Here is a 23,375-nt window from a genome sequence, read left to right on the forward strand (position 1 = left end):
CTCAATTATTTAATAAATTCTACAAGTCCACAGTAAAGGAAACGTTGCCATCGCCTCAGGCACACTGCAACATGGAACCGTTTTCTCCAGATCTGCGTGTTGGGCATGCTGACAGAAACTACAACGCGGTCCATTCAGTTTCTCTTTCACGTTCATTCGTGTTAATTCAGTGTCCATTTTAAAACATTCATAAGCAATAAACACGTCGATAGTGTCGTTAGTGTCACTGAATGTGTTCTGTCCAGAATTTGTATTTCTTTTCTTTTCATTGTAAACAAGAAAAACGAGGTCAGGCTTCAAACCAAACCATAAATTGTGGTGCTTTTTTTTAATTCGGATCCTCAACGAAATAAACCGTTGATGAACCGGAAATACAGTTTAATCCGGATGACTTACAACCTAATATTGGTATGACTTAAGTTTTTTTTCGAACTATGTTTAATCAAAATTTGGTATTTCCAGAGTAAATGACAATGTTAAAGTTTACCACGGACACAGGGAAACACAGACACACAGACACACAGACACACACACACACACACTGCACACACAAACACACACACACGAACACCGGGTTATTAATAGACTCACATTGTTTACACATGTCAGTCAAAATGAGGCATGGAAAATGAAAGAATGACAAGAAAGAAAGAAAAAGAAATGCAGAAAGAAAGAAACAAAAAGAAATGCAGAACAAAAAAGTGAAAGAACGACCGAAAGACAGAAAGGAAAAGAGAGAAAAAGAAAAATGTACCAGGATGACAAAAAATTATGAGAACGTATTGCTGCGAGAGCTAATCACCCGAGACAGTATCAGTATCAGTAGCTCAAGGAGGCGTCACTGCGTTCGGACAAAACCATATACGCTACACCACATCTGCCAAGCAGATGCCTGACCAGCAGCGTAACCCAACGCGCTTAGTCAGGCCTTGAAAAAACAAAAAAACAAAAAACCACAAAAAAAACGGGGGAATAAATAATAGATAAGCTTGCATAAATAAATAAATAATAATTATAATACAGAAAAAGGTAGTAGTAATAATATTAGTAATACTAATAAAATGATAATAATAAAACATAAATAAATAAATAAATAAGACAACAATGGTGATAAATAAGCGGATAAATGTAAAACATGAAGACACACATTCACACATACACCCACACATGCATAACAGAAATGCACCAAACATGCAGTTTCACAGATATGAAAGCACAGTCAAATACATATAAACGTACATGAGCTCCAACACACACACACACACACACACACACACACATTACCTTGCACCTCCTCTACCCCCTCCTCCTCATACTCATTTCTAGTCTACGTATCGCAGCTTCCACGGCACACACACACACACACACACACAAACACACACTCACAGAGATGAACACTTACTTGTACAAGCACACACACATACGCCCATATCTCCCACCCCCAACCCCACACACGTACATACAAAGATAGATAGATATATATATATATATATATATATATATATATATATATATATATATACGTTCCAATATCCTGTTGCTCCCACAGTGTAGGCATGCATACACTCACATACCTCATCCTCTACCCCACCTCCCCCCGCACTCCCACCTCCCCTCACACACACACACACACACACACACACACACGTACAAATCTCTCTCCTGACACTTGTGTACACTTTCACTCTCGCGCATTCACAAACGCACTCAAAAGCACAGACCCACACATACACACACATACACACACGCACAGAGGCTGCCACTGACTGGCCGCAAGAGGGATGGGAAAAGATCTCTGATGCCAAGAACGTGGCGTCTAGTGTGTTGCTCAGTCTATTGTATTTGGAAAGGCCCACAGAGACTCTGTTCCGTTTTGAAGAAATTTGCGCAATGTTGGTTTGGAAATGATGCCGATATTTGTTTGATTTGCAAAGCATCGTGCTCTACCTTTCATGTTAGACTTGCGGCCGCTCCCTCTCTCTGCTTCTATTTCTTTGAGGCGATCGATGGTGTGATGGCCTTGTACCTGTTCTTTTTGGTATTCTTTGACTTTTCTGAGGATTTCCGATTTTCCTAGATGTAGGCCGCTCGTTGGTGTTGCGTTACCAGCAAGTCTGTCAGCTCGCTCATTTCCCTTAACACCTGCATGTCCCGGGCAGTATGACCATGTGAGTTTTTTAATCTGAAAGTTGTGCATTGCCTTATGCCACTCTGGGCTTCCCATTCCGTTTTCAATTTTCTGTATGAGGTTCATTGAGTCGGTTAGAATCATGGCATGTTGGTTTCCGGGCGTATGGATGGACGATAGCCACTGGAGGGCATGTGTCACAGCTTCAACTTCCATCGTTAGGCTGGAGGTTGTGACTTTGTAGGCAGCATTCTCTTCCCAAATTGTTTTTCCATTTTGTTTCGCAGTGAATCCCCAACCAGACTGGTCTTTGGTGACTGAGCCATCTGTGTATATGATGACAGAAAACAGCCATTCCACACAAGTTGTGGGAATTAAGACGGAAGTGGAGTGTCAAGGCATGTGAGAGAGGCGTTGGGAGGGTGGGAAGTAGAAGAGCAGAAAGATTTCGACAAATGTCAGTCAATAGTTGTTAGTTGTGTGTTCTTTCTGTCTGCTTGTCTGTCTGTCTGTTTGCCTGCCTTCCAGCCCGTCCGTCCGTCTGTTGTGTGTGTGTGTGTGTGTGTGTGTGTGTGTGTGTGTGTGTGTGTGTGTGTGTGTGTGTGTGACTGTCAGACCCTACTACTATACCACTGAAGTAACTAGAATGGTAAAACTGAAATTGCGCGCGTGCATACGCACACAGACACACTCATGCACGCACACGCATGTACGCACATAGACACACGCACATACACACGCGCGCGCGCGTGCCACACATCATCAGACTAATAAAATGTCACTGTATATCAAACAAAATCCTCAAAAGCTTAGGAAAAATACAGAGAGAATGCGAGTGTTTTATTCAAATGGACCTGTCTCTGCACAAGATTCAGCGGTATATAAATACCATTATCATCATTAATATTATCATTATTCTTACACAGTGTTTGCACAACACAATACTAAATAATAAAGGCACAAGCATGATAGTAACAAAAAACCAACCAACCAAAAACAACACATCAGAACATAACTATGCTATTGTTTGGAAAGCAGACGTACAGCGTCTGACTGACAAACAGACTGAGAGACAGGCACGCAGTTGGACAGATATATATATATATATATATATATATATATATATATATATATATATATATATATATATATATATATATGAATGACAGTAAGACCGGGTACGAACGGGGGTCATGTTGTGATGGATTGGATTTGGAGGCCAGGGACATTTACATGCCAGTCACAAAAGGTTTTCTATTTTCAATAGTAAGAAGAAGAGAGCAGAAGAAGAAAACGGTGCCTTTATAGACACAAACAAATAAATGCTATATGTACGCTAATGCTGATTTACTTTACACTGACAGTATAGATTCTGAGATACTAAAACTGTGTCAAAGTAACTCGAATGAATCAGTTACCATGTGACACTTTAACGGTGTAAGCCGTACAGGAAAAAATATGATAACATCATGACAATTACCAGACTGTGATATACATCAGACAGTTTCAACTAACACACATACATACACGCGCGCGCGCGAGCGCGCTCACGCACGCACGCTCACAAACCCGCTCCCCCTCCCCCCCCTCACCCACACATCCCACTGACTTCTAAACACACACACACACACACACACACACTGATCTTCCCACCCTGACCGCCCTTCCCATCTGCCCGCACGCCATCTCCACTGAGGATGGTATGTTCGGGCTGAAGGGCGAGACTTATCGATTTCTGCCTGAAGTAGGCGCGTGGGATTGGATGGTGTGTTGTCTGGGGAGACTGGAGGCGGGTGAGGGGGTATTGTGTGTCCGGCCCGGATTGCCTGAAAACGGGCGGTTTCTAGGAATTGGGGTGTGTTTTTTTTCTTGTTTGTTTGTTGTTGTTGTTGTTTTGTTGTCGTTTTTTCTTCTTTTTCTTTTCTTTTTTTCTTCTTTTTTTGGGGGCGTGGGGGTGCGGGTGCGGGACCTGGGGGGAGTATTAAACATTAGCGTGGTCGTTCCCCTGCCATGCTTTTCAACTGAGAGAAAGTGTGGTAAGTTGAAAGTTCCCTTTATTTCGAATAAAAACATTTCCTTTGTCACCGGAATTGGTTTCTTGTCTTTTCCCAACACGAATCTTAGAGAAGAACGAGAGAGATAAATGAGAGAAAGATGGGAGGACGATAAAGACATTAGTAAATACGTAGATGGCGATAACACAAGATCGTTTTAAAGGATCTGTGTGCGTGTGTGCGTGCATGCATGTGCGTGTGTGTGTGTTGTTGTTGTTGTTGTTGTTGTTGTTCATTGATTTTACGTCTGTTTACTTACACTGACATACAAAAGGTGTTTTGTGTGTGCGCGGGGGCGGCGGGGAGGGGGGCGTGAGGGGGGGGGGGGGGTCGTATTATGAGCTAGATATGGGAAATGTGAGTGAATATGTTGAGTCCGCGCGCGCGCGCGCGCATGTGTGTGTGTGTTTGTGTGTGCGCGCGCGCGCGTGCGTGTGTGCGTGCGTGCGGTGATATGTTTGTTTGTCTTTTATCATACTTCTAAGGTTAACAATTCAACGTTGAGGATGAATCAATTCGTTTAAATCATGTACGGATGAAAGCTTTAACCTCAACATGGTAACCCACACTTGAGCAATACCAGACCCAAACAGAAAATTTTTAATAATCACTTGCCATACACATTAGAACGCAAACTGCAGCACAACAAACCCTGATAAATGAACACAGTCGTCAACATTTCTTACAAAGCACGCAACAAGACACGCTCCTAATTGCTGCGCCAGACGATACGTAATGAAGGAAAGGAATGTGTGTGTTCATGAAAGATTACTAAGATACTGGGTAAAAAAAACAACCTGTGGCAGAGAATGGAAGATGGAGGCAAAAATAAGTGGGGAAATACAGGAGAATCAGATTGACGGAAACACATTTACAGCTAGCATTGCGTATGTGATGAGCGATCATTTAATCAATATTTTGCTTACTGTTTAGAATGTCAACTTGAGAAACGTGATTAGTAACGACGTGAATGTGTGACGAGGACAGTGTTAAAAACTTAACTTGAATTGATTAAATTCATAAATTGTTGGAATGGTTTCAAGATATTGGTGTGTTGGCATGAAAGCAGAACTTCACCAGATCTAAATGTCTGCAGGCACAGACCTACATAGTTTCGTTGGTTATTCAGTGGTCATTTCGTCCACATGTAGAAATATGTAATTTAAATAATGGAAAATTAATGGCCTTTCAATGTAAATATTAGAGTAGCGGTAGTGCTATTGTAAACGGACACTGGTGCTGAGGTACCGGAATGATGTGACAGAAGGTAACACTTTGAATAGATGACTTCAAGGAGCTTCCTCACTCCAGGTATTATAACAACAGAAATAAAGACAGATGAAGACGAGCTTGCACCGTTGTCGACGCCGGAGAACTGCGCCACGGAACTCCACGTCGAGTACATGAGCGCTTAAAAAACTTTTTTACACCACACAAAAGAAAACAGATTGCCGTTCAAAACATCCAATACTACACAGTACATCATCATACACACAAAACATCATCATCTTTTTTTTTTCCAACTGTTCATTCCGTGGGCTAAGCCGTTTACAAGGAAGAGAGATCCAGAGAAACTGTAACAACAAAAATAGTATAAAATAAAAATCAATCAATAAACATGACATAATCTTTACCAACAACTTGGAGGCTATGTTTCAATCACATGCCACAAACTAAGTAGCCTATACGTTGTTATCAAATAATACTAATACAAATACTACTACTACTACTACTGCTACTACTACTACTACTACTAATAATGGACATTTGCTGAGCGCTTTCCTCCCTTAAAGAGAGCTCAAAGCACGTTACAATAAACATTAAACACACACACACGCGCGATTTGTTGAGAGCTTTCCTCCCTTAAAGAGAGCTCAAAGCACTTTACAATAAACATTAAACACACACACACGCGCGCGCGCGCGCGCACGCGCACGCAGTAACTCCCAACTGAGAAAGAAGAAGAAAGATAATAATTCAACGCACAATAATATACAGATTCAGAGACTACGCGTATTACATTACATAATTACACACACACACACACACACACACTCTTTAGTTGTGTGTGTGTGTGTGTGTGTGTGTGTGTGTAATTATGTAATGTAATACGCGTAGTCTCTGAATCTGTATATTATTGTTCTTGATGACAAAAACGCTGGCGCGGCTTTTACTATTCCCGCTTTTAAAGTTGAAAAATCTTACTTTCTTGGAAAGAATCTTTCCATTTTTACGGCTGAACTTGTTGCTATTGTACAAGCATTGAGCTACTTGGTGAGCCATCAAATAGTTTTCTTGAAAATAGCATTCTTTGTTAATTCCAAATCAGTACTTTATGCTCGAGAATCATTTAGCCTTGAAACAAGACCTGACTTAGTTATTGAGGCAAATAATTTGGTGCATTGTTTGAGGATTAAAAGTACTGATGTCAGTTTTTGTTGGGTGCCTTCTCGTGTGGGCATTTATGGCAATGAAACTGCTGATAAAGCAGCTAAAAGAGGAGCACAAGATTCAGAAAAATCGACAAAAATACTTGTCCGACTTTCCGTGAAAGAAGCATACAATATGTTAGAAAAAACAGCATGGGGTCAATTTCATAAACGATGGAAGGCAGTCTTCAAAACAGAAAGGGACACTATTCCCCGAACATATTATTAAAGAACAAATACCGAATTCTTCAGCTTGTTATACAAGATTAATAACCTCTACTTTCTTCCGTATAAAACTTGACGCGCTGACGACAAAATATAGTAAAAATGTTATATGCATTTGGTAAGCAGTTCGGCTTGCATCATAGTTTGTTTCAATGTCAGCAGTTACGTATCTTCTTGCCCAGGTATTTCACAGCGAGTAACTATTCTGCAGATGATTTGGGGGAAGTTATTTCTAACGAGGTTCTTTTAATAGAACTTTCAAAGGCATTAGTTCACAGCCCTGTTTCTACATTCCTTTAATGTACTTCATAATCATGTTAATGGTTTTAGTCATTATCACCATTATTGAATTGTTACTGTTAAAGCTAATTTCCTGTTAGTTATGCATTTCTTAGTAGTTTTCTACCTTTTCTGTTTTATTCTGACTTCTCTTTCCCCTCTCCCTACCCCCCCCCCCCCCCCCCCCCCCCCCCCCCCGCCCCCTTTTTTTAAAGTCTAACATCACTAATAGTGAAAAGACGCTAAAATAAAGAACGAACACACACACTGACACACACACACACACACACAACTAAAGAGAGAGAGAGTTTGCATGGCTTATAACTGAAAAGGTATGGAAGGTCTATGGATAGACTGACGTTTTCAAAAAGATGTGTTTTCAGACCAGTTTTTAAAGATTGAAATGAGGGATAGTGGCGAAGATCGTGAGGTAAATATGACATCTGTCCGATCATGTCCTTCTATCAAAACAATGTTGGGTTGTTGTTTTTTTAGTATTTTTCGTTGTTGTTGTTGTTTTCTTTGTCAGTTGTTTGTTTGTTTGTTTAATTCAGCTACATTGAACTTGTGCCTCCGGAAACCTCACTGAATACGAAATGACGCAGTCGGAGATCGGTTCTGAATGTGAAATTCGAGGTTCTCTCCTTTCTCTCATACCTCCACTCATTCAGGATGCTCACAATCCACCCCAGCCTCAAACCATACAAGAAACCATGAAACATATATTAAAAAGGGGAAAAAAGAGAAGAAAAAAGTAGCACAGGGCGGCCAATTAAGCGGGCATATGTACTAAAATAGAAACAAATTAACAACGCTCAAAAACGAATGAACAAAGAAACAAACAAAGAATAAAAGCCACACCTTCTCACCCACGCATGCCGCAGACACACATACACTTTTAACTCTCTCTATACGAACGGCGAAAGAGACGACGTTAACAGCGTTTCACCCCAATTACCATCATCAAAATATTGCAAGCGGAAGGCTCTTATACTGAAAAGGCGAATGTTGACAAAGAATACCACAATTCTGACGACGGAAGCTAAAGGCTGGGTCATTCAGACACACACTGGACATCCGAGGGGTCTGTGTCGTGGAGAAGAGAGGACTGGCCGTACTGAGTGAGTTAAACTGACATCCTGTTTTCATCAACAACGAGCTTGCGAAATGATGATCGACAATAAACTGAAACATGGGAGAGAAGGAGGGGGGGGGGGGTGCAGACAGACTCAGGCAGAGGGACGGTGGTCGGCGGAAGACGGAAGCCGAACCAGAAAGAACCGAACCGACAGAGACACTGAGACGGTGATACAGAGACAGAGCCAGAAGAAAGAAACAGACAGAAATAGACGCACAGAGAAAGAAACAGAGCATGGGGACAGAAACAGGCACACAGACAGAAATGTGCCTACGTGACTGGAAGCACATCATATCCACCTCCTTCTTCATGCTTCCTTTCACACACACACACACACACACAAACACTATAGCAGCTCCCTCCAGGCTGGCTGGCTGAATTCACCAGCATCCAGTCGCACCAACTCAGCACACACTGGAACCCAGTCCTACGATTACTGTAAAGCTCTGTCGATCTAAGAGTACTGAGTGAGCACTTGCGCTTGCGCGCGCACAAACACATACACACACACACACACACTCGCGCCCGCGCGCTCGCACACACACTGACATACATTAATACATACACATACGCACACACAGCCCTTACCGGCCCTTACCCACACTACTAATCATATGCACACAATCGTACACACAAGCGCGCACTCACATACACACACATAATCTTAACCCTGGCCCCACACCCACACCCCGGCCAACACTGACACATTTTAACACTCCACATCTCTCCGCTCCCCTTCGCCCCCCACTTCTCACCTACAGAGAGAGAGAGAGAGAGAGAGTCACACAAACACACCACAACATATCAGTGTCACATCCAACCCCTCCCCATCTACAAGAATCGACCCAGCCCTCTCGCTCACAATCGGCAGCATCATCGCCTGCCCAGAGCGTCTCTCTCCACACCCCCAGCCACCACCACCACGGGTGACGCTTGTTGATCAGTTTCTACTATGACGTCATATTCATTTAGAAAGAAAGCCGACATTTCTATAAACTTATTCGAGTTACTGATGAAAATAAGCAGTTATCTGAAAACAAAGAGTAATCTCTTCGGACAGAAAAATTATTAACTCAAACAGAGATTACTGTGGTTGTCAGTCATAGTTACAGGACAAATTAGCTTCGTTAAACGAGTAATCCTATCTTTTACGTACATATAATATGATTACCGCAGCTGAGTGATATGTAATTGTCATGGTTACATGAAGAATTCAGTATTTTCATAAGAAGCGTAATCGTCTGACATAATTCTTAAAAAAAAAAATTTTAAATAAAAAAAATTACAGCAGACAAACAGGTCTATGTACCAGTTTTATGATGAAATGAAGTATCTATCTTCGTGAAAAAGAATAATCCGGCGTCAGACAGTTTTCAATCCCATCGACTGCAGACGAGAATGTATTTTTCTGCTGAAATGAAGTAGACCTAATCATTTTCGTGGAAAAGAGTAACCGTCCGACACAGCCGGTTATCGATCAAATCGGGGTGCAACTGTCAACGTGACATAGGTATACATGACAGAGAAAAAACGTGCCCGTTCAGAATCTTAAGTGACCACACATAACTCAAACTGGTATGTCATACCTGCTCTCTGCAAAAGCATGTAAAGTGGGACTGACCGTGACAGTCTTTTCCCTCCCTCTCTCTCTCTCTGTCAATCTCTCTTTTTTTTCTTTCTTTTTTTTTGTCACAAGATTTCTCTGTGTGAAATTCGGGCTGCTCTCCCCACGGAGAACGCGTCGCTACACTGAGAGCGCCACCCATTTTTTTGTATTTTTTCCTGCGTGCAGTTTGGTTTTTCCTATTGGTGGATTGTTCTACATAACAACCCTTTTATTGCCGTGGGTTCTTTTACGTGCACGAAGTGCGATGCTGCACACGGGACCTCGGTTTATCATCTCATCCGATCGAATGACTATCGTCCAGACCACCGGACCACTCAAGGTCTATTGGAGGGGGAGAAAATATCGGCGGCTGAGACGTGATTCAGTCGAACCAGTGGCGTGAGGACATTGCAAAGGGCGGTGGGGAGCAGGGAGGATCGAGGCGAGACAGACAGACACGGCAGACGAGACAGACAGAAACGGCAGACAGAGACAGCTGAAGCAGAATGCCGCGAACAAAAGACGCCGCATAGGGGGTGAGACAGAACAGACATGCAGACAGAGAGACATACACACCAAAAGAAGAAAGAAGCGATAAAAGCAAATACATTCACACAGGCGCGCGCACACACAGAGTTGCACAGAAGTCATAGTTTGAGCAGAGCCAGTGATTATAATGGATACAACACAAGTTCTCTCTAAACATTGTCATAATATCACCCGATTCCCTCTGGCCGCTTTCCGTATGCTACATCAGTTGTCCCAGCATTGTACCAAAATCCATCCAGCTAACCATTAAGAGATGAATCGGTGTACTGTGTGTATCTGTGCTTGTGCAAAAATATGAGTGTGTGTGTGTGTGTGTGTGTGTGAGAGAGAGAGAGAGAGAGAGAGAGAGAGAGAGAGAGAGAGACTGAGAGGAATTTATATGAATGCACTGTCCAGACAGTTCGCTGTGTTTTACCTTCGCGTATTGCACCAGTCTGAGATGTGTGTGAATATAAATGTTTAAACATGGGAGTATAATCAACCATGTGCTGTTATGTGGAGGGAATGTATGTTGTGAGGTATTGTATCACTCAAACACACCACAACACACACCACGCGAATCGAACACGCATACACGCACTCGCACATTAACTCGGACACACACACACACACACACACACACACACACACACACACACACACACATACACACACACACAAACACACTCACCTTGTTGCTCCAAGTAGTATCGAAGTCTGAAGAAGCCAATGACCAGACGAACGATGGACTCTTTGTCTAACCCGGCCTTGATTTCACGGGGTAAGGGAAGCAACTCCGTTAAGTGCTTCAATTCAAGGGCTTCGTTGTCTCGCCTGTTTTTCGAGGCTTTGCGGGCGATTTCGTTTCTGGTCAAAAAGAATATGTTTAAAATAACTGAATTCATAAGCAGATAAATATCAATGTGTCTGTGTACTTAGATAATAATGTTAATGCATGTGTACACATGCATGCACACACAGGCACACACACACACACACACACACACACAATAACACACTAACACACACGCACACAAGCAATCAATTATGCATCCCATTAACCCATTGAAATACAACTGAATACAAGTAAATTGAGATAAATAAAAACAAGATAAAATCAAATCAAATGCAACGAGAAAAAAAGCACAATGTCATTCAAATCATTTTACGATGCAGCATATCACACGAATCTGCACTACATTGTTCTTAACCCCTTTACTGCTAGCAGAACCCTGGTAAAATGAGATCAGTGTGGCATGGATTTCATGTGCAAGGACTACTTTTTGTGTACTTTCTCAGTGTTGTAATTGGTTTCGCTAAATATACAATAAAGCAATCCAAAGAAGTCCGAATAAAGAAATGGTGACCAACATCTTCACCTCAGCCTCAGCTTGGCGAGAGCCCTTCACTTTCTTTCTCTTTTCTTTCTTTTGCCTTCGACAGCTACGCAGTCAGGGTCGAAGTCCGAGGGATGCCACAAACTCGGACGTCCGGTGAAGATCGGCTACCGTCCCCCAGAGCTTGGTGTTGAGGTCAGCACCCCCAGGCCAGGACTGCTGCCACATCTTCTCATATAGGGGACAGTCTAGAGAATATGGGATGGGGTCTGGTCAGCCTGGCCGCAATCACACAGGGATGTGGCTGCCACTCCAATCCTCTTCAGTTGTGCTCGGAGGCCGCAGTGTCCTGTGCGAAGGCGGTAGATGGTGGTCTGGTGTCTCCTCTCCAGTGTCCTGATGGGATCCTGGTGTGCCTGGTAGCCTCCGTTCAGGGTGACTCAGCCTCTTCGGAATCTACGGAGGAGTTGAGTTTTTGCTTCCTCATAGGTGGCAGGAAAGGTTGGCTGTGTGAGCTGGCTTCCTTCCTTAGCAAGGTAGTCTGCACGCTAGTTGCCTGGGAGGCCTACATGTGCAGGCACCCATTGGAGGGTCGTTTGGGCTGTTTCGGTAAGGGTTGTGAGGGAGGCCTTAAGGGACTGGATCAGTGGACCAGGATCAGGGGAGTCAAGGGCCTGGAGTGTGGACATGGAGTCAGTGAGGATGGAGATGCTGCCAAGGGGCTTTCCACAGGAGGAGAGGAATTGTGCTGATGTTTTAATGACCAGGACTTCAGCTCTGAAATTGGAACAGAGCTTTCCTCCAGGGAGTGCGATGCTGCTGTGCTCTCCATCGGGAAATCTGACGTAGACACCACTGCCTCCGTTGTGTGTGGCTTCCTCCGCTGATCCGTCCGTGTATACATGAGTCCAGGAGCTGGCTGGGTAGGACTCCTCTGTCATGGCCAGAGTCAGGATCTTGAGAGTAGCTGGTTGCTGGTCTTTGGTGGTGATGCCAGGAACTCTGAGGCTGATGGTGGCCTCTATCTCTTGGTCAAGCCTCCAGTCAGGCAAGGCAAGGTTGTGCAAGACTCCCCTTTTGCCACCAGAACATCGCTGTGCTGTGCTCTGAGTGCTTTATACTGGTGGTTGAGGCTCTGACATTTGAGACGGTTCTTAGTGGGCTGCTCCAGTCTGTGGTGTAGGTGGTGTGAGGGCAGTCTTCTGAGCTTCTCTCCCTGCATCAGGACTTTCAGGTCGCGTCTTCTCTCCAGGGGCTCAACGTTAGCAGTTTTCTCCATGTCATGGATCGGCGTGGACCTCATGGCTCCAAGTATGAGGCGTAGTCCCATATTTTGGACTTTGTCGAGCCAAGAGCCCTTCACTGACCAGCGTGCTTGTCAGCAGCAGTCAAAGAGTTAATTAGACAGTGGTTCTGTACAAGATAGATCTATAAACTTTCTTTCCACACCACACCACACCCCCGATTCCTCTTTCGCACACGTGCGCGTGATTCAATTTTTTTTTAAATCAGTTTGGAGTGTGTGTGTGTGTGTGTGTGTGTGTGTGTGTGTGTGTGTGTGTGTGTGTGTTGCGTTAGTGTGTCTATCCGTTTGTGTCTATGTTGCTGTGTGTTACTGTGCGTGTCTGGGTTACTGTGTGCGTCTGTGTGACTGTGTGTCTGTTTGTTACTCTGTGTGTGTTGTGTTACCGTGTGTGTGTGTGTGTGTGTGTGTGTGTGTGTGTTGCTGAGTGTCTGTGTTACTGCATGTATATGTGGGTATTACTGTGTGTCTATGTTACTGTGTATGCATGTATACTGTTGTCTGTCAGTGTTTGTGTGTGTGTGTGTTTGTGTTATTTTCGCGTGTCTGTGTTACTGTGCGTCTGTGTTACTATGTGTGTCTGTGTTACTGAGTGTGTCTGTATGTCTGTTTTACTGTCTGTGTCTGTGTTACTGCGTGTCTGATTCTGTGTTACTGCGAGTCTGTCTGCATGTCTGTGTTTCGAAATGTATTTGTGTTGCAGTGTGTGCCTGTGTGTCTGCGTTAATGCGTGTGTCTGTGTGTCATAACGGATTGGGGGGCGGTGCTCAATTTGGCTGTGATGCAAGAAAAATCAGCACTCTCAGTTGTTCAGGGTCTCCAGAACAATGGTGTGGAGGCTATTTCTCAGATGTTTGCACTTGCACCTCCTTCTCTCTCTCTCTCTCCGGCTCTCTCTCTCTCTGTGGTCTCTCTTTCGGGTGCCGGTGTCAGACAGACGTGTGTCAACTGTGCTCATGAATTATTTCAAAATACGGATTGTCCAAGTGTATTTTACCACTGTAATTTTTTTTTTACAGCATTTGGGGGGAAAACATTTTTCTGGAGTAGGTTGCACGTGCAACCCGGTTTAAGTTGGTAGTGCAACTGAACTGTGCTTCGTTGTTCTCTCCAGACAGCCAGTGCACTTGAGCATCCGGCTCGACGTGACATCATGGACGGTGTGCAACCCGCTTTTGTGGTGCCGGGGCTTTTCGTCGCTCGCAGAGCGAAAAGTAGGTAATATCGGAGATTAGAAAAGAGAGATAAACCACTTGCAGAAATTGCTGAAGCCAGGCAGCCTGCGCCGCGGCACTCATTCATTATTCATGAGCTGCCTTTGCCCCGCCCAAACGAAAGGAAAGCGTCAGTGGAACGTAGTCTCCGGAGTGATTTTATAATTTGGATTACACCTTTTTTCCCTTTTCTGTTTGCTTCATCCCACGCAGATGTCAAACTCAATTTTGTTGTGAATAACATTCCTAAATATTTATATGTATTGGTTACTTTTATTTCCCTATCACCACAGCACCATTTTTCACGAGTCGAAAGATGACCTCCATTGCGGAAAACTATAATATTGGTCTTAACGAGATTCACTGTTTGTTGTAGTCTGTCTGTTTCTTGCTTAAGGGCATTTAATTGATTTTGTAACCCTATGGGTGTGTCAGACAAGAGAACAACATCATCAGCAAATAGCATTAAGAGCAAATCTGTTGTGCCAGGTATCATTTGTATTCCATGTCTCCCCTTCTTTGATAACTCCACTGCCAATTCACCGATGAAAAAGGAAAACAGCTGTGTGCTTGGCATACAACCTTGTTTAACCCCTCTTGGACACTGAAAAAAGTCTGAATAAATACCTTTGTCACAAACACATACAAGTACAGAATCGTAGATGCTTTTAACAGCCATGTAAAACTCCCGAGAGAGAGAGACAGAGATTTAGAGAGAGAGAGATAGAGCACAATACAACGGTCTGCTCGGGCAACATGAAGCGTTCGTATATATATGAATTATATATATGATTATGTACATATAGATAGATTTAGATTTACATACTGATAGATCTATATGAAATTATGTATGTATGTATTCATGTATGTATGTATAGACAGATGTTAGAAGAGAGACAGAGCTGAATATGTGTTTTATGTTTTGATATATATATATTTTTGTTGTTGAAGAAATGGTGATGTAAACCAGAAAGTGTGAAGAAAAAGTAGCGTTACGAAAACGCAGTTCAATAATTTATAACTGTCTCTCTCATGTGCAACATTGCGCTGGGGGAGGGGGGGGGGAGTTGGTGGTGGGGGGAGCTGCTTTATTTTCTTTTTATATTATCTACATTCAAGCAGATGCAAACGTGCTAAAAACCAAAGCAAAAATGAATCGGTTTTCATTGTATACAGCGAATCTTACTACACGTGGGAAATTCCAGGCGTAACTTAACTTTCGGTTTACTGCAGCTGAACCGTCGAACCGACCAGTTTCCTTCAGGTGGGGAAGGAGAGGGTGATTTACCCCACCCTTCCGCACTGCGTGTGTGCCCCAAAACGGCTTCAGCACTGTTATAGACAGTAAGAAGGGGCCTGCCGCGAGTGGTTTATCTCTCTTTTCTAATCTCCGGTAATATGAGGACTTGCGCAGTCCACCACCGCAACTGGCTTCTCTGGGTGTGCACCGCTTTTGTTCGGACAACATTTCGGCAGAGTTTATAAATGGATCAGTTAGAATACGTAATAACAGATATATGACAAGAAACACGCTCACAGAGGACTAAAGCAAATAATGGGTGTCATTACAAATCAAATATATCTTTTAAACTTGCAACAACAAAAAAAAGGTCACCGAAAATGTTCAAAGTCGTAAGAACAGAACAGCGAATACCTGACGAAATTTCAGCCTTTCGGTGACCTGGAAAAAAGGAAATGGAGACGCCAAACGCACGCGGTTCTCGCTAAAAATAGCCAAGGAACCCCGACGAAAATCCAACGAAAGCGGGCCTGCACTCCCTCCCTATTTTGTGTTTATTTGCAGTACACTTGTTCCCACCTGGGTGTGACCTAGTCTCCGAACATAGGCACATGAAAGTGAGATGTCTCGCCACGACGTGGTGTCGTCTCCAGCTGGCATCATGCAATTCATCGACTGGCGATTTACCCAGATTCCACAGGGGCTCTACCAGCATTCGAATGGTATAAAGAATAACAATGGCGAACAATTCAGAACTTTGGGCAATAACATCAGTCATTTCATCGAGAAGATCCACATGTTGAAAGAATGTGTTACCAAAATAAAGGAGAAATGGACTGAAGATCTTCAAAAGGACAGACATACGATTCTCTCGAGACTTGAAACAGTCGAAAGAAAACTTGAATCTGCGGGGAAAAAACACAAAGACCTTCAATGTCAAGTTTATGAACGTTGAAGAGCTGGAGTGGGAAGATGAAGACACCAATGGTCATTTCCCCACCTGGCGTAAGGCAGTCAGAGAAATGGTTACCACCATAACAATAGAAGGTATGACGATACACCAATTGTGCCAGATTTGCATTCCTACAGTGACGCGGTAACGGGGAAGCCTCCACCAGGCAGCAAAGTCGTCTTTTATCAAGAAAGTACCAAAGGAAAATCTCGTGACCCCTCAGGGAATGACAGAATGTTATGACTCAGGCATTTGAGCCAGATGTAGTCACAACATACCCAACACTATTCCTTGTGTACAACAAACCAAGCAAACACATCCATAAGCGGGACAAAACCGAGGAAGTTTCCTTGAAGTTGAACACAAACAAAACAAAACAAAACAAAACAAAACAACAACAACAAAAAACAAAACACTTGTCCTCCCTAAGTATAAGGGATCAGCAGACAGTCTAGCATGAATGATGAATATAGTAATACAACAATATGGGAACACTGTAGAACTACACAGAGAAAAATCAATACACTGTACTACCCATTGGCTACCAGAACCCATGTTCAGCGTAACCGTGGGCAAAGCAAAAAAATGAAACCTTATGCCCGTCCTGATGGCAGCAAGTCTCAACTTCCAGGCAACTTGCAGTGAACAGCTAACCATCCAGTATAAACACTGTAAGACAGCAATCTATTGACACTGTTGGTGCAGAAAAAAATAAAATGCAAACAGTGTCAAAAACAACAACAAACAAACAGATCAATCAGTAGTGATTACACCAAGACACCTCTCGATTCAGTGTCTGTTCTGCCATCTCCAGAGAATGCCTGTGTTCACCATAGCGGAACACCACGGCCTAAAGGAAGATGGCTCTACAGAAACGACTGTTGAAGCTTGCACAGGGGTATCATTAGCCTTCCCCTTGGGGCTACTGTCTCGGTCTCCCAACCTGGCTGGCTGGCCGGGGCATCTTGAATACCAGAAGGTGGCAAAATGATGTGCGGTCACATGTTCCCATGGGTTTGAAGTGCACCGGAGGGAAATAATGTTTCATCTCTGTCCCAGTAACCCTCTTTTCGTCTCCGCCACCATCCTGGGGCTGAATGACAAAAGGTGCCCCATTCTTGCCAGGCACACTAGTCACCTTGAAAACCCCTTCACCTAAAAAGTCTTTGATCTTATGATGAGATCATAAGATCATAAAACGAGTCCATCAGCACCAGGTCAATGAGAATTATGAGACCATTAGACTTGGAGGAAAAGCAAGCCTACCTCAAGTGGCAGAATGATAGCTCCTCCACCTCGTACACCAACACTAAGATCTCAAAGATGTTATTCAGTGCTGTCAAGAAAGTCCACAGACAGCAGATGGTTCTACACTGCTGAAGGAGAACAGCATCAACTTGAGGTGTAGAGAACATTTCAGTAACCCCCAACACGCCCTCCACTGTCAGTTCTGCTGCCCTGGACCAGATCTAAAAACAAAAACAAAAAACATAGTCAGCAGCCTCGACCTTCCTCCCACAATGGATGAGGTCATGCAGGCAATCAAGCAGACTAGCTCGGTTAAAGCCCCTGGGATGGTCGAAATTCCCGCAGAGATCTTCGTCTACCATCCAGTGGCCCTCAAAGCTTTCCATGCGCTCCTCACCACCACCTGGGAGGAAGAAGACATACCCAACGACTTCAGGGATGTCAAGGTCGTCTCGCTGTTCAAGAATACGGGCAGCAAAGCTGACTGTGGCAATACCAGGTTATCTCCCTCCTGTCAATTGCTGGGAAGATCTTGGCTCAGGACATCCTCAACTGCCTGATTACCAACCACCTGATGAGAGGAAAACCTGCCAGAAGTACAGTGTGAATTCCATCCAGGCCGAAGCATAATCAACATGATATTTACAATCTGTCAGTCCAAGAGAAATGTATTGAGCAAAACATGGACCTCTACGCTGTCTTCACAGACTTGACCAATGTGTTCAGTACTGTCAATAGGGAGGCCCTCTGTACAATCCTTTCCAAGTCTGGATGTCCGAACAGGTTCATTAACCTGATTCACCTGTTCCATGATGACATGATTTCTGGTACTCTATGGTGAAGAAGCATTAAAGCTGTTCAACATCACAAATGGCATCAAGCAAGGAAGTATTCTGGCTCCCATCCTCTTCAACCTCTTCTTCATCTGTTTGCTCAACCATGCTGTCAGGGACTTTAAACTCCGAGTAGTACAGGTTGGGTGGATCTCTTTTTGATCTTCGCCACTTGAGCGCCAAGACCGAGACAATGGAGAGAATCATCTTGGAAGCACTCTTTACTGATGACTGCACCCTCATTGCACACAAGGAGTCTGACCTCCACCTCATCGTCAACAACTTTGCTGAAGCCTACCGTCTCTTCTGTCTCAACATCAGCCTTGGCAAAACAGAGGTCCTGCTACGACCTGTCCCAGCTCCTACTTCTTGTCCCCCCTCTATCACAGAGTTCATTCCAGTTGGTATCCTTCTTTGGGTTTGATGTATTTTGATTAATGTCGTTATTTACTTTTGCATTTTTGTATTTTTGCATTGTCGTAAGTTAATACACACCACCATCTCTTTAAACTTTTATTTCTTCATTTACTCTAATACATACATTAGCACTTTCTTACACTAATAATCACAAGCACTCCCTCTCTCTCATCCCACTACCTCATTTCTCTCTGTCTAAGAACACTTCTAGTGAATAGATGTTAAAGTGAAGATCTCACACTTCAAAATTTGAATAATATAACATAACATAATACAATATACCATAATATAATACAATATAATATATGTATATATACTGGCCGCCCCATGCCCTCACTGCCCCTTGGCTCCAGCTGCCCCACCCCCTAAAATGAAATGGGAGTTATGATGGTGTGCAGGGAGGGGGTGGCAGTGTGTGGAGTGGGAGTTGAGTTCTGTAATTGTTTCACATGCAGCATGTTTTTACCTGCCCAGTTTTACCTGATTTTACCTGACTTTTACTCACTGGTTGCAATTTAACCAGCTGTAAAGCTTTCACTTCTGTTCCCTTGCCTGAAGAAGCTGTTTTTACAGCGAAAATCTGCTGCTTTTTTAGAAAACAAGTTTTAAAGACATGAAGAGCCTACTGTTGTTGATATATATATATATATATATATATATATATATATATATATATATATATATATATAAATCAAACAACATATATTACAACAGCATTCACAGACAAATTTTCCTAATCTTGTTTGTTTATATTTTGATATATATATATAATCAAACATAGCATATATTACAACGGCATTCACAGACAAATTTTATATATAACAAACAAGATTAGGAAAATTTGTCTGTGAATGCTGTTGCAATATATGTTGTTTGATTATTTATTTATTTATTTACCTATGTACTTGTGTCTTATAAACCTTAAGGTTTCATTGCATCAAAATTCATTCTGTTCTATTTTATTCTATTCACACACACACACACACACACACACACACACACACACATTTTTCAACATCATAAATCTATTAACCAAACAAGCTATTTTCTAGGCTTTTTCCTCAATTCAGTTAGAAAACTGGAACAGCTTTTGAATCAAGCCAAACAACTGCATCATATATATATATATATATATATATATATATGTATGTATGTATGTATGTATGTAGTGTGTGTGTGTGTGTGTGTGTGTGTGTGTGTGTGTGTGTGTGTGTTATTGTACAGTCTTTACATACTATTTTTATGTTATTCAAATTTTGCTCTTGCTATTGTTGATGTTGATCTGACAGGGGAGGAGGATTTTTGTTTTTCTTTTTTGTTTTTCTCTTCAGTCTTCCATGTCCCACTCTCCTTTTTTAATGATTTTTTTTTTTAACCTCCTCAATCTATTACTGCACACTACTCCTCTCTCCGTCCTACTGTAAACATTAGTTAAAGGCATTATAGGTTTGTTCTGCTTTACTGGATCATGTTACATTGTACTGAAACAAAGTATGTTTTCCCTGTCCCAGATCCTGGTTTGAAGTAAGACCAACAGCAAAAAATCAATCCCTTGAAGAGAAACAGTGGGATTGCGAGAAATTGTGGCCGTTCCCCTACTATGTTTTCTCTCAATGTGTGAGAAATGTGGGAAGTCCGCTTTATTTCTGTCAAAAATATGTCCTTTGTCAATAGAGTTGGTTTCTTGTCTTTTCCCAATGCAAATCTAACAGAAAAATGAGAGAGATAAAAAGAAACAACAAATGGGGGAAACGACAATGATCATAATGACAGTGGCGTTTGCGAAGACATTAACAATAGACGGTGAAGGTGATGGCACAGTACTGGTTTAAAAAAGTGTGAATGCATGTGTATGTCAGTGAGTGAGCGAGTGTGTGTGTGTGTGTGTGTGTGTGTGTGTGTGTAAGTGTTTCCTTGTGTGTGTTTACTTGGCTGGTTGATTTTGGACTTTTTTCACTCTGTTTTAAAAATATTTTCCATGCTCTAAGTGTCTTCTATGAAACTCAGTTTCTATTTTCAGTGCAATCTTGTATTATTACATTACATTATATCATATCATATTACATTACATTATATCATATCGTATCATATATTACATTATATTACATTATATCATGTTAATATATTTTATCATATCATATTACATTACATTATATCGTATCATATATCATATCATATCATATCATATCATATTATATTATATTATATTTCTGTTTGAGTTATACGCATTGCCTGAATTTTATTGTTTGCTATTGATTTCTGATGTTGAATTTGAGGTCCATCCATTGCAATGATCCATCTTTTGTGAAATACAATAAATAGTTGTGTTTCAGTGTCATTACTGTTCATGTCTTTGCTGATGCCACTACCATTATCATGACCGCCGTTGTCATTGCCCCCTTTTTCTCTTTTCTTTTTCTCTCTCTCATCTTTCTCTACGATTTGCTTTGGGAAAAGACAAGAAACCAACTTTGATGATAAAGGAAATATTTTTGATAGAAATAAGGGGGACTTCCAATACATTGTTAGAAATCATTGGGGCACAAGAATTACCCCTGACAAGAAGATGAATGAGTTAAAAACATGGGAGTAATTGGACCTGGCATTACACACTTAATCAATCAAGTGCATCAGGGAGAGAGAGAGAGAGAGAGAGAGAGAGAGAGAGAGAGAGGGTGTTCCTCATCTTTCAACTCCTCATTGTTTCTTCTTCTTCTTTCCACTTCCTCTTTTTCTTGTTTTCAGTGGGTTTGTTTGTTGTTGTTTTTTTCCATGAGGGCATGGTGAAAAGCAGCTTCTTAGCTTACGATTTTGCCATGAATGAAAAGATTCTCTCTCTCTCTCTCTCCCGCTCTCTTTCTCAAGGTTAATGTACTAAAAGCATGTGAGCAGTTGGAATTGACAGAATGATTTCTTTCAAAGTACACCTGTCTGTCTGACTGTCTGTCTATCTCTATCTCTCTCTCTGAGTCTCTCTCCCATACCCGCTCTGCCCACCCCACCCCCACCAGTCACCCCATACTTTCGGCTTCACTAAAAATGTCAAAGCATTCCCCCACTCAAAACAGTGTTCTCATGAACACAATTCATAAAATCCAGCAAAGGTGTGTTACTTGTCCTTACAGATGGAGCATATATTTTTGGATGCTGTAGTTTTTTGTTTTTGGTTTTTTTCAGTGTATTTCACACACACACACACACACACACACACACACGTGTGTGTGTGTGTGTATGTGTGTGTGTGTGTGTGTGTGTGTGTGTGTGTGATTAGATATATATGTACATTTTGTTTTTGTTGTAGTTTTGTTTAACACCATTGGACTGAACTTCTGAAGTTGTAACTGAACATGGATATATACATACATATATATATATATATATATATTGCTTGAATATCACCCACACCCAAAGCAAATTTGGTAAAGGGATTCAATCACTTTGAATCTTTGAAACAAAAAAAGATGGAAAATAACACAACACACTCACACACAAATTAACAGTTTCACTTTTCCATACATTTTTGTTAACATTCACAGGCATGCATACTTATCATTAAAAAAAACATATCATAATATGTCAGTTAGGCATGAAAAAGATTAAGTGTGCATGTGTGGGTGTGGGTGTTTGTGTATGTGCACACATGTGCACACACCTATGTATATGTAGTTTTCATGTGTGTGTCCACACCTGTGTGTGTGTGTGCGTCCCCGAACAAGTCTGTATAACTGTGTACAAGAGCATGCACGTGACTGTGTGAGAGCTCATGTAGGTATGTGTGTGTGGATTCCTGTTCCTGCGCTTATATTGGTGTCTACAAAATTTCTTTGTTGTCAACGTCTGACTAAGTGTCTAATCAACCCATCGCTCACACAAACATGGGTCTACAATCAAGCATTAATCCATAAAACCGAAATGCAACATGGCCCAGTTACTGGACAAGTGCATGTCCCCTGGCCAGGTGGACTCGATGACATTCCGCTAATCATTTCCGATAATCCAAGTATAAACATCGGTTGCATTTAAACAACATATTACCTACCTTGATTCTGTCATGATTCCGGACCTCCAATCTGAGTCTGAACAAATTCATTCAAAAGAACCTGGGGCTATCCGTTGTACTTTAAGAACAGTTGCTGTTCAGCCAACAGCCACGAAGAGTATTTCTGTCCGTATTGCGTACTGTCGTTCCCCAATGCTTTTTCATCCTGCGAACGCCAACCAGGAACCACAGTTCGTCTGCACTGAACGCTTTTGTGGTGGCGCAAGTTGCTGTAGGAAATATCACTCTGTCGAGAGGTGTGTATTTTACTTATTACTTTACCTCCCTTTCTCTTCAAAACAAAACACAATACTAAAAATCAAATTTGATAATTTAAAAGAAGAGACGCTGTGGCAAGGTTCTGTTCTTGTTGCTTATAGTCCAACCGACCGCACAGGCCCATAT

The 23,375-nt window shown here is 42.2% G+C and overlaps 1 protein-coding gene across 3 annotated transcripts in view; it reads right to left on the reverse strand.

Annotated features, from left to right (window-relative positions):
* The window catches only part of LOC143295896 (uncharacterized), a 424,588-nt gene extending 401,213 nt beyond the window's left edge, over positions 1-23,375 (reverse strand). For all 3 annotated transcript variants that reach the window (XM_076607572.1, XM_076607571.1, XM_076607570.1), the window contains exons 1-2: positions 22,971-23,375; positions 11,079-11,254 (exon numbers count right to left, since the gene is read on the reverse strand). In XM_076607572.1, coding sequence (XP_076463687.1) covers positions 11,079-11,254; positions 22,971-22,984 — 190 coding nt within the window. In that variant the 5' untranslated portion in view covers positions 22,985-23,375. The remainder of the gene's footprint in view (positions 1-11,078; positions 11,255-22,970) is intronic.

The sequence above is a fragment of the Babylonia areolata genome, chromosome 21 (genome assembly GCF_041734735.1).
Source record: "Babylonia areolata isolate BAREFJ2019XMU chromosome 21, ASM4173473v1, whole genome shotgun sequence".
NCBI classification, from domain to species: Eukaryota; Metazoa; Mollusca; class Gastropoda; order Neogastropoda; family Buccinidae; genus Babylonia; species Babylonia areolata.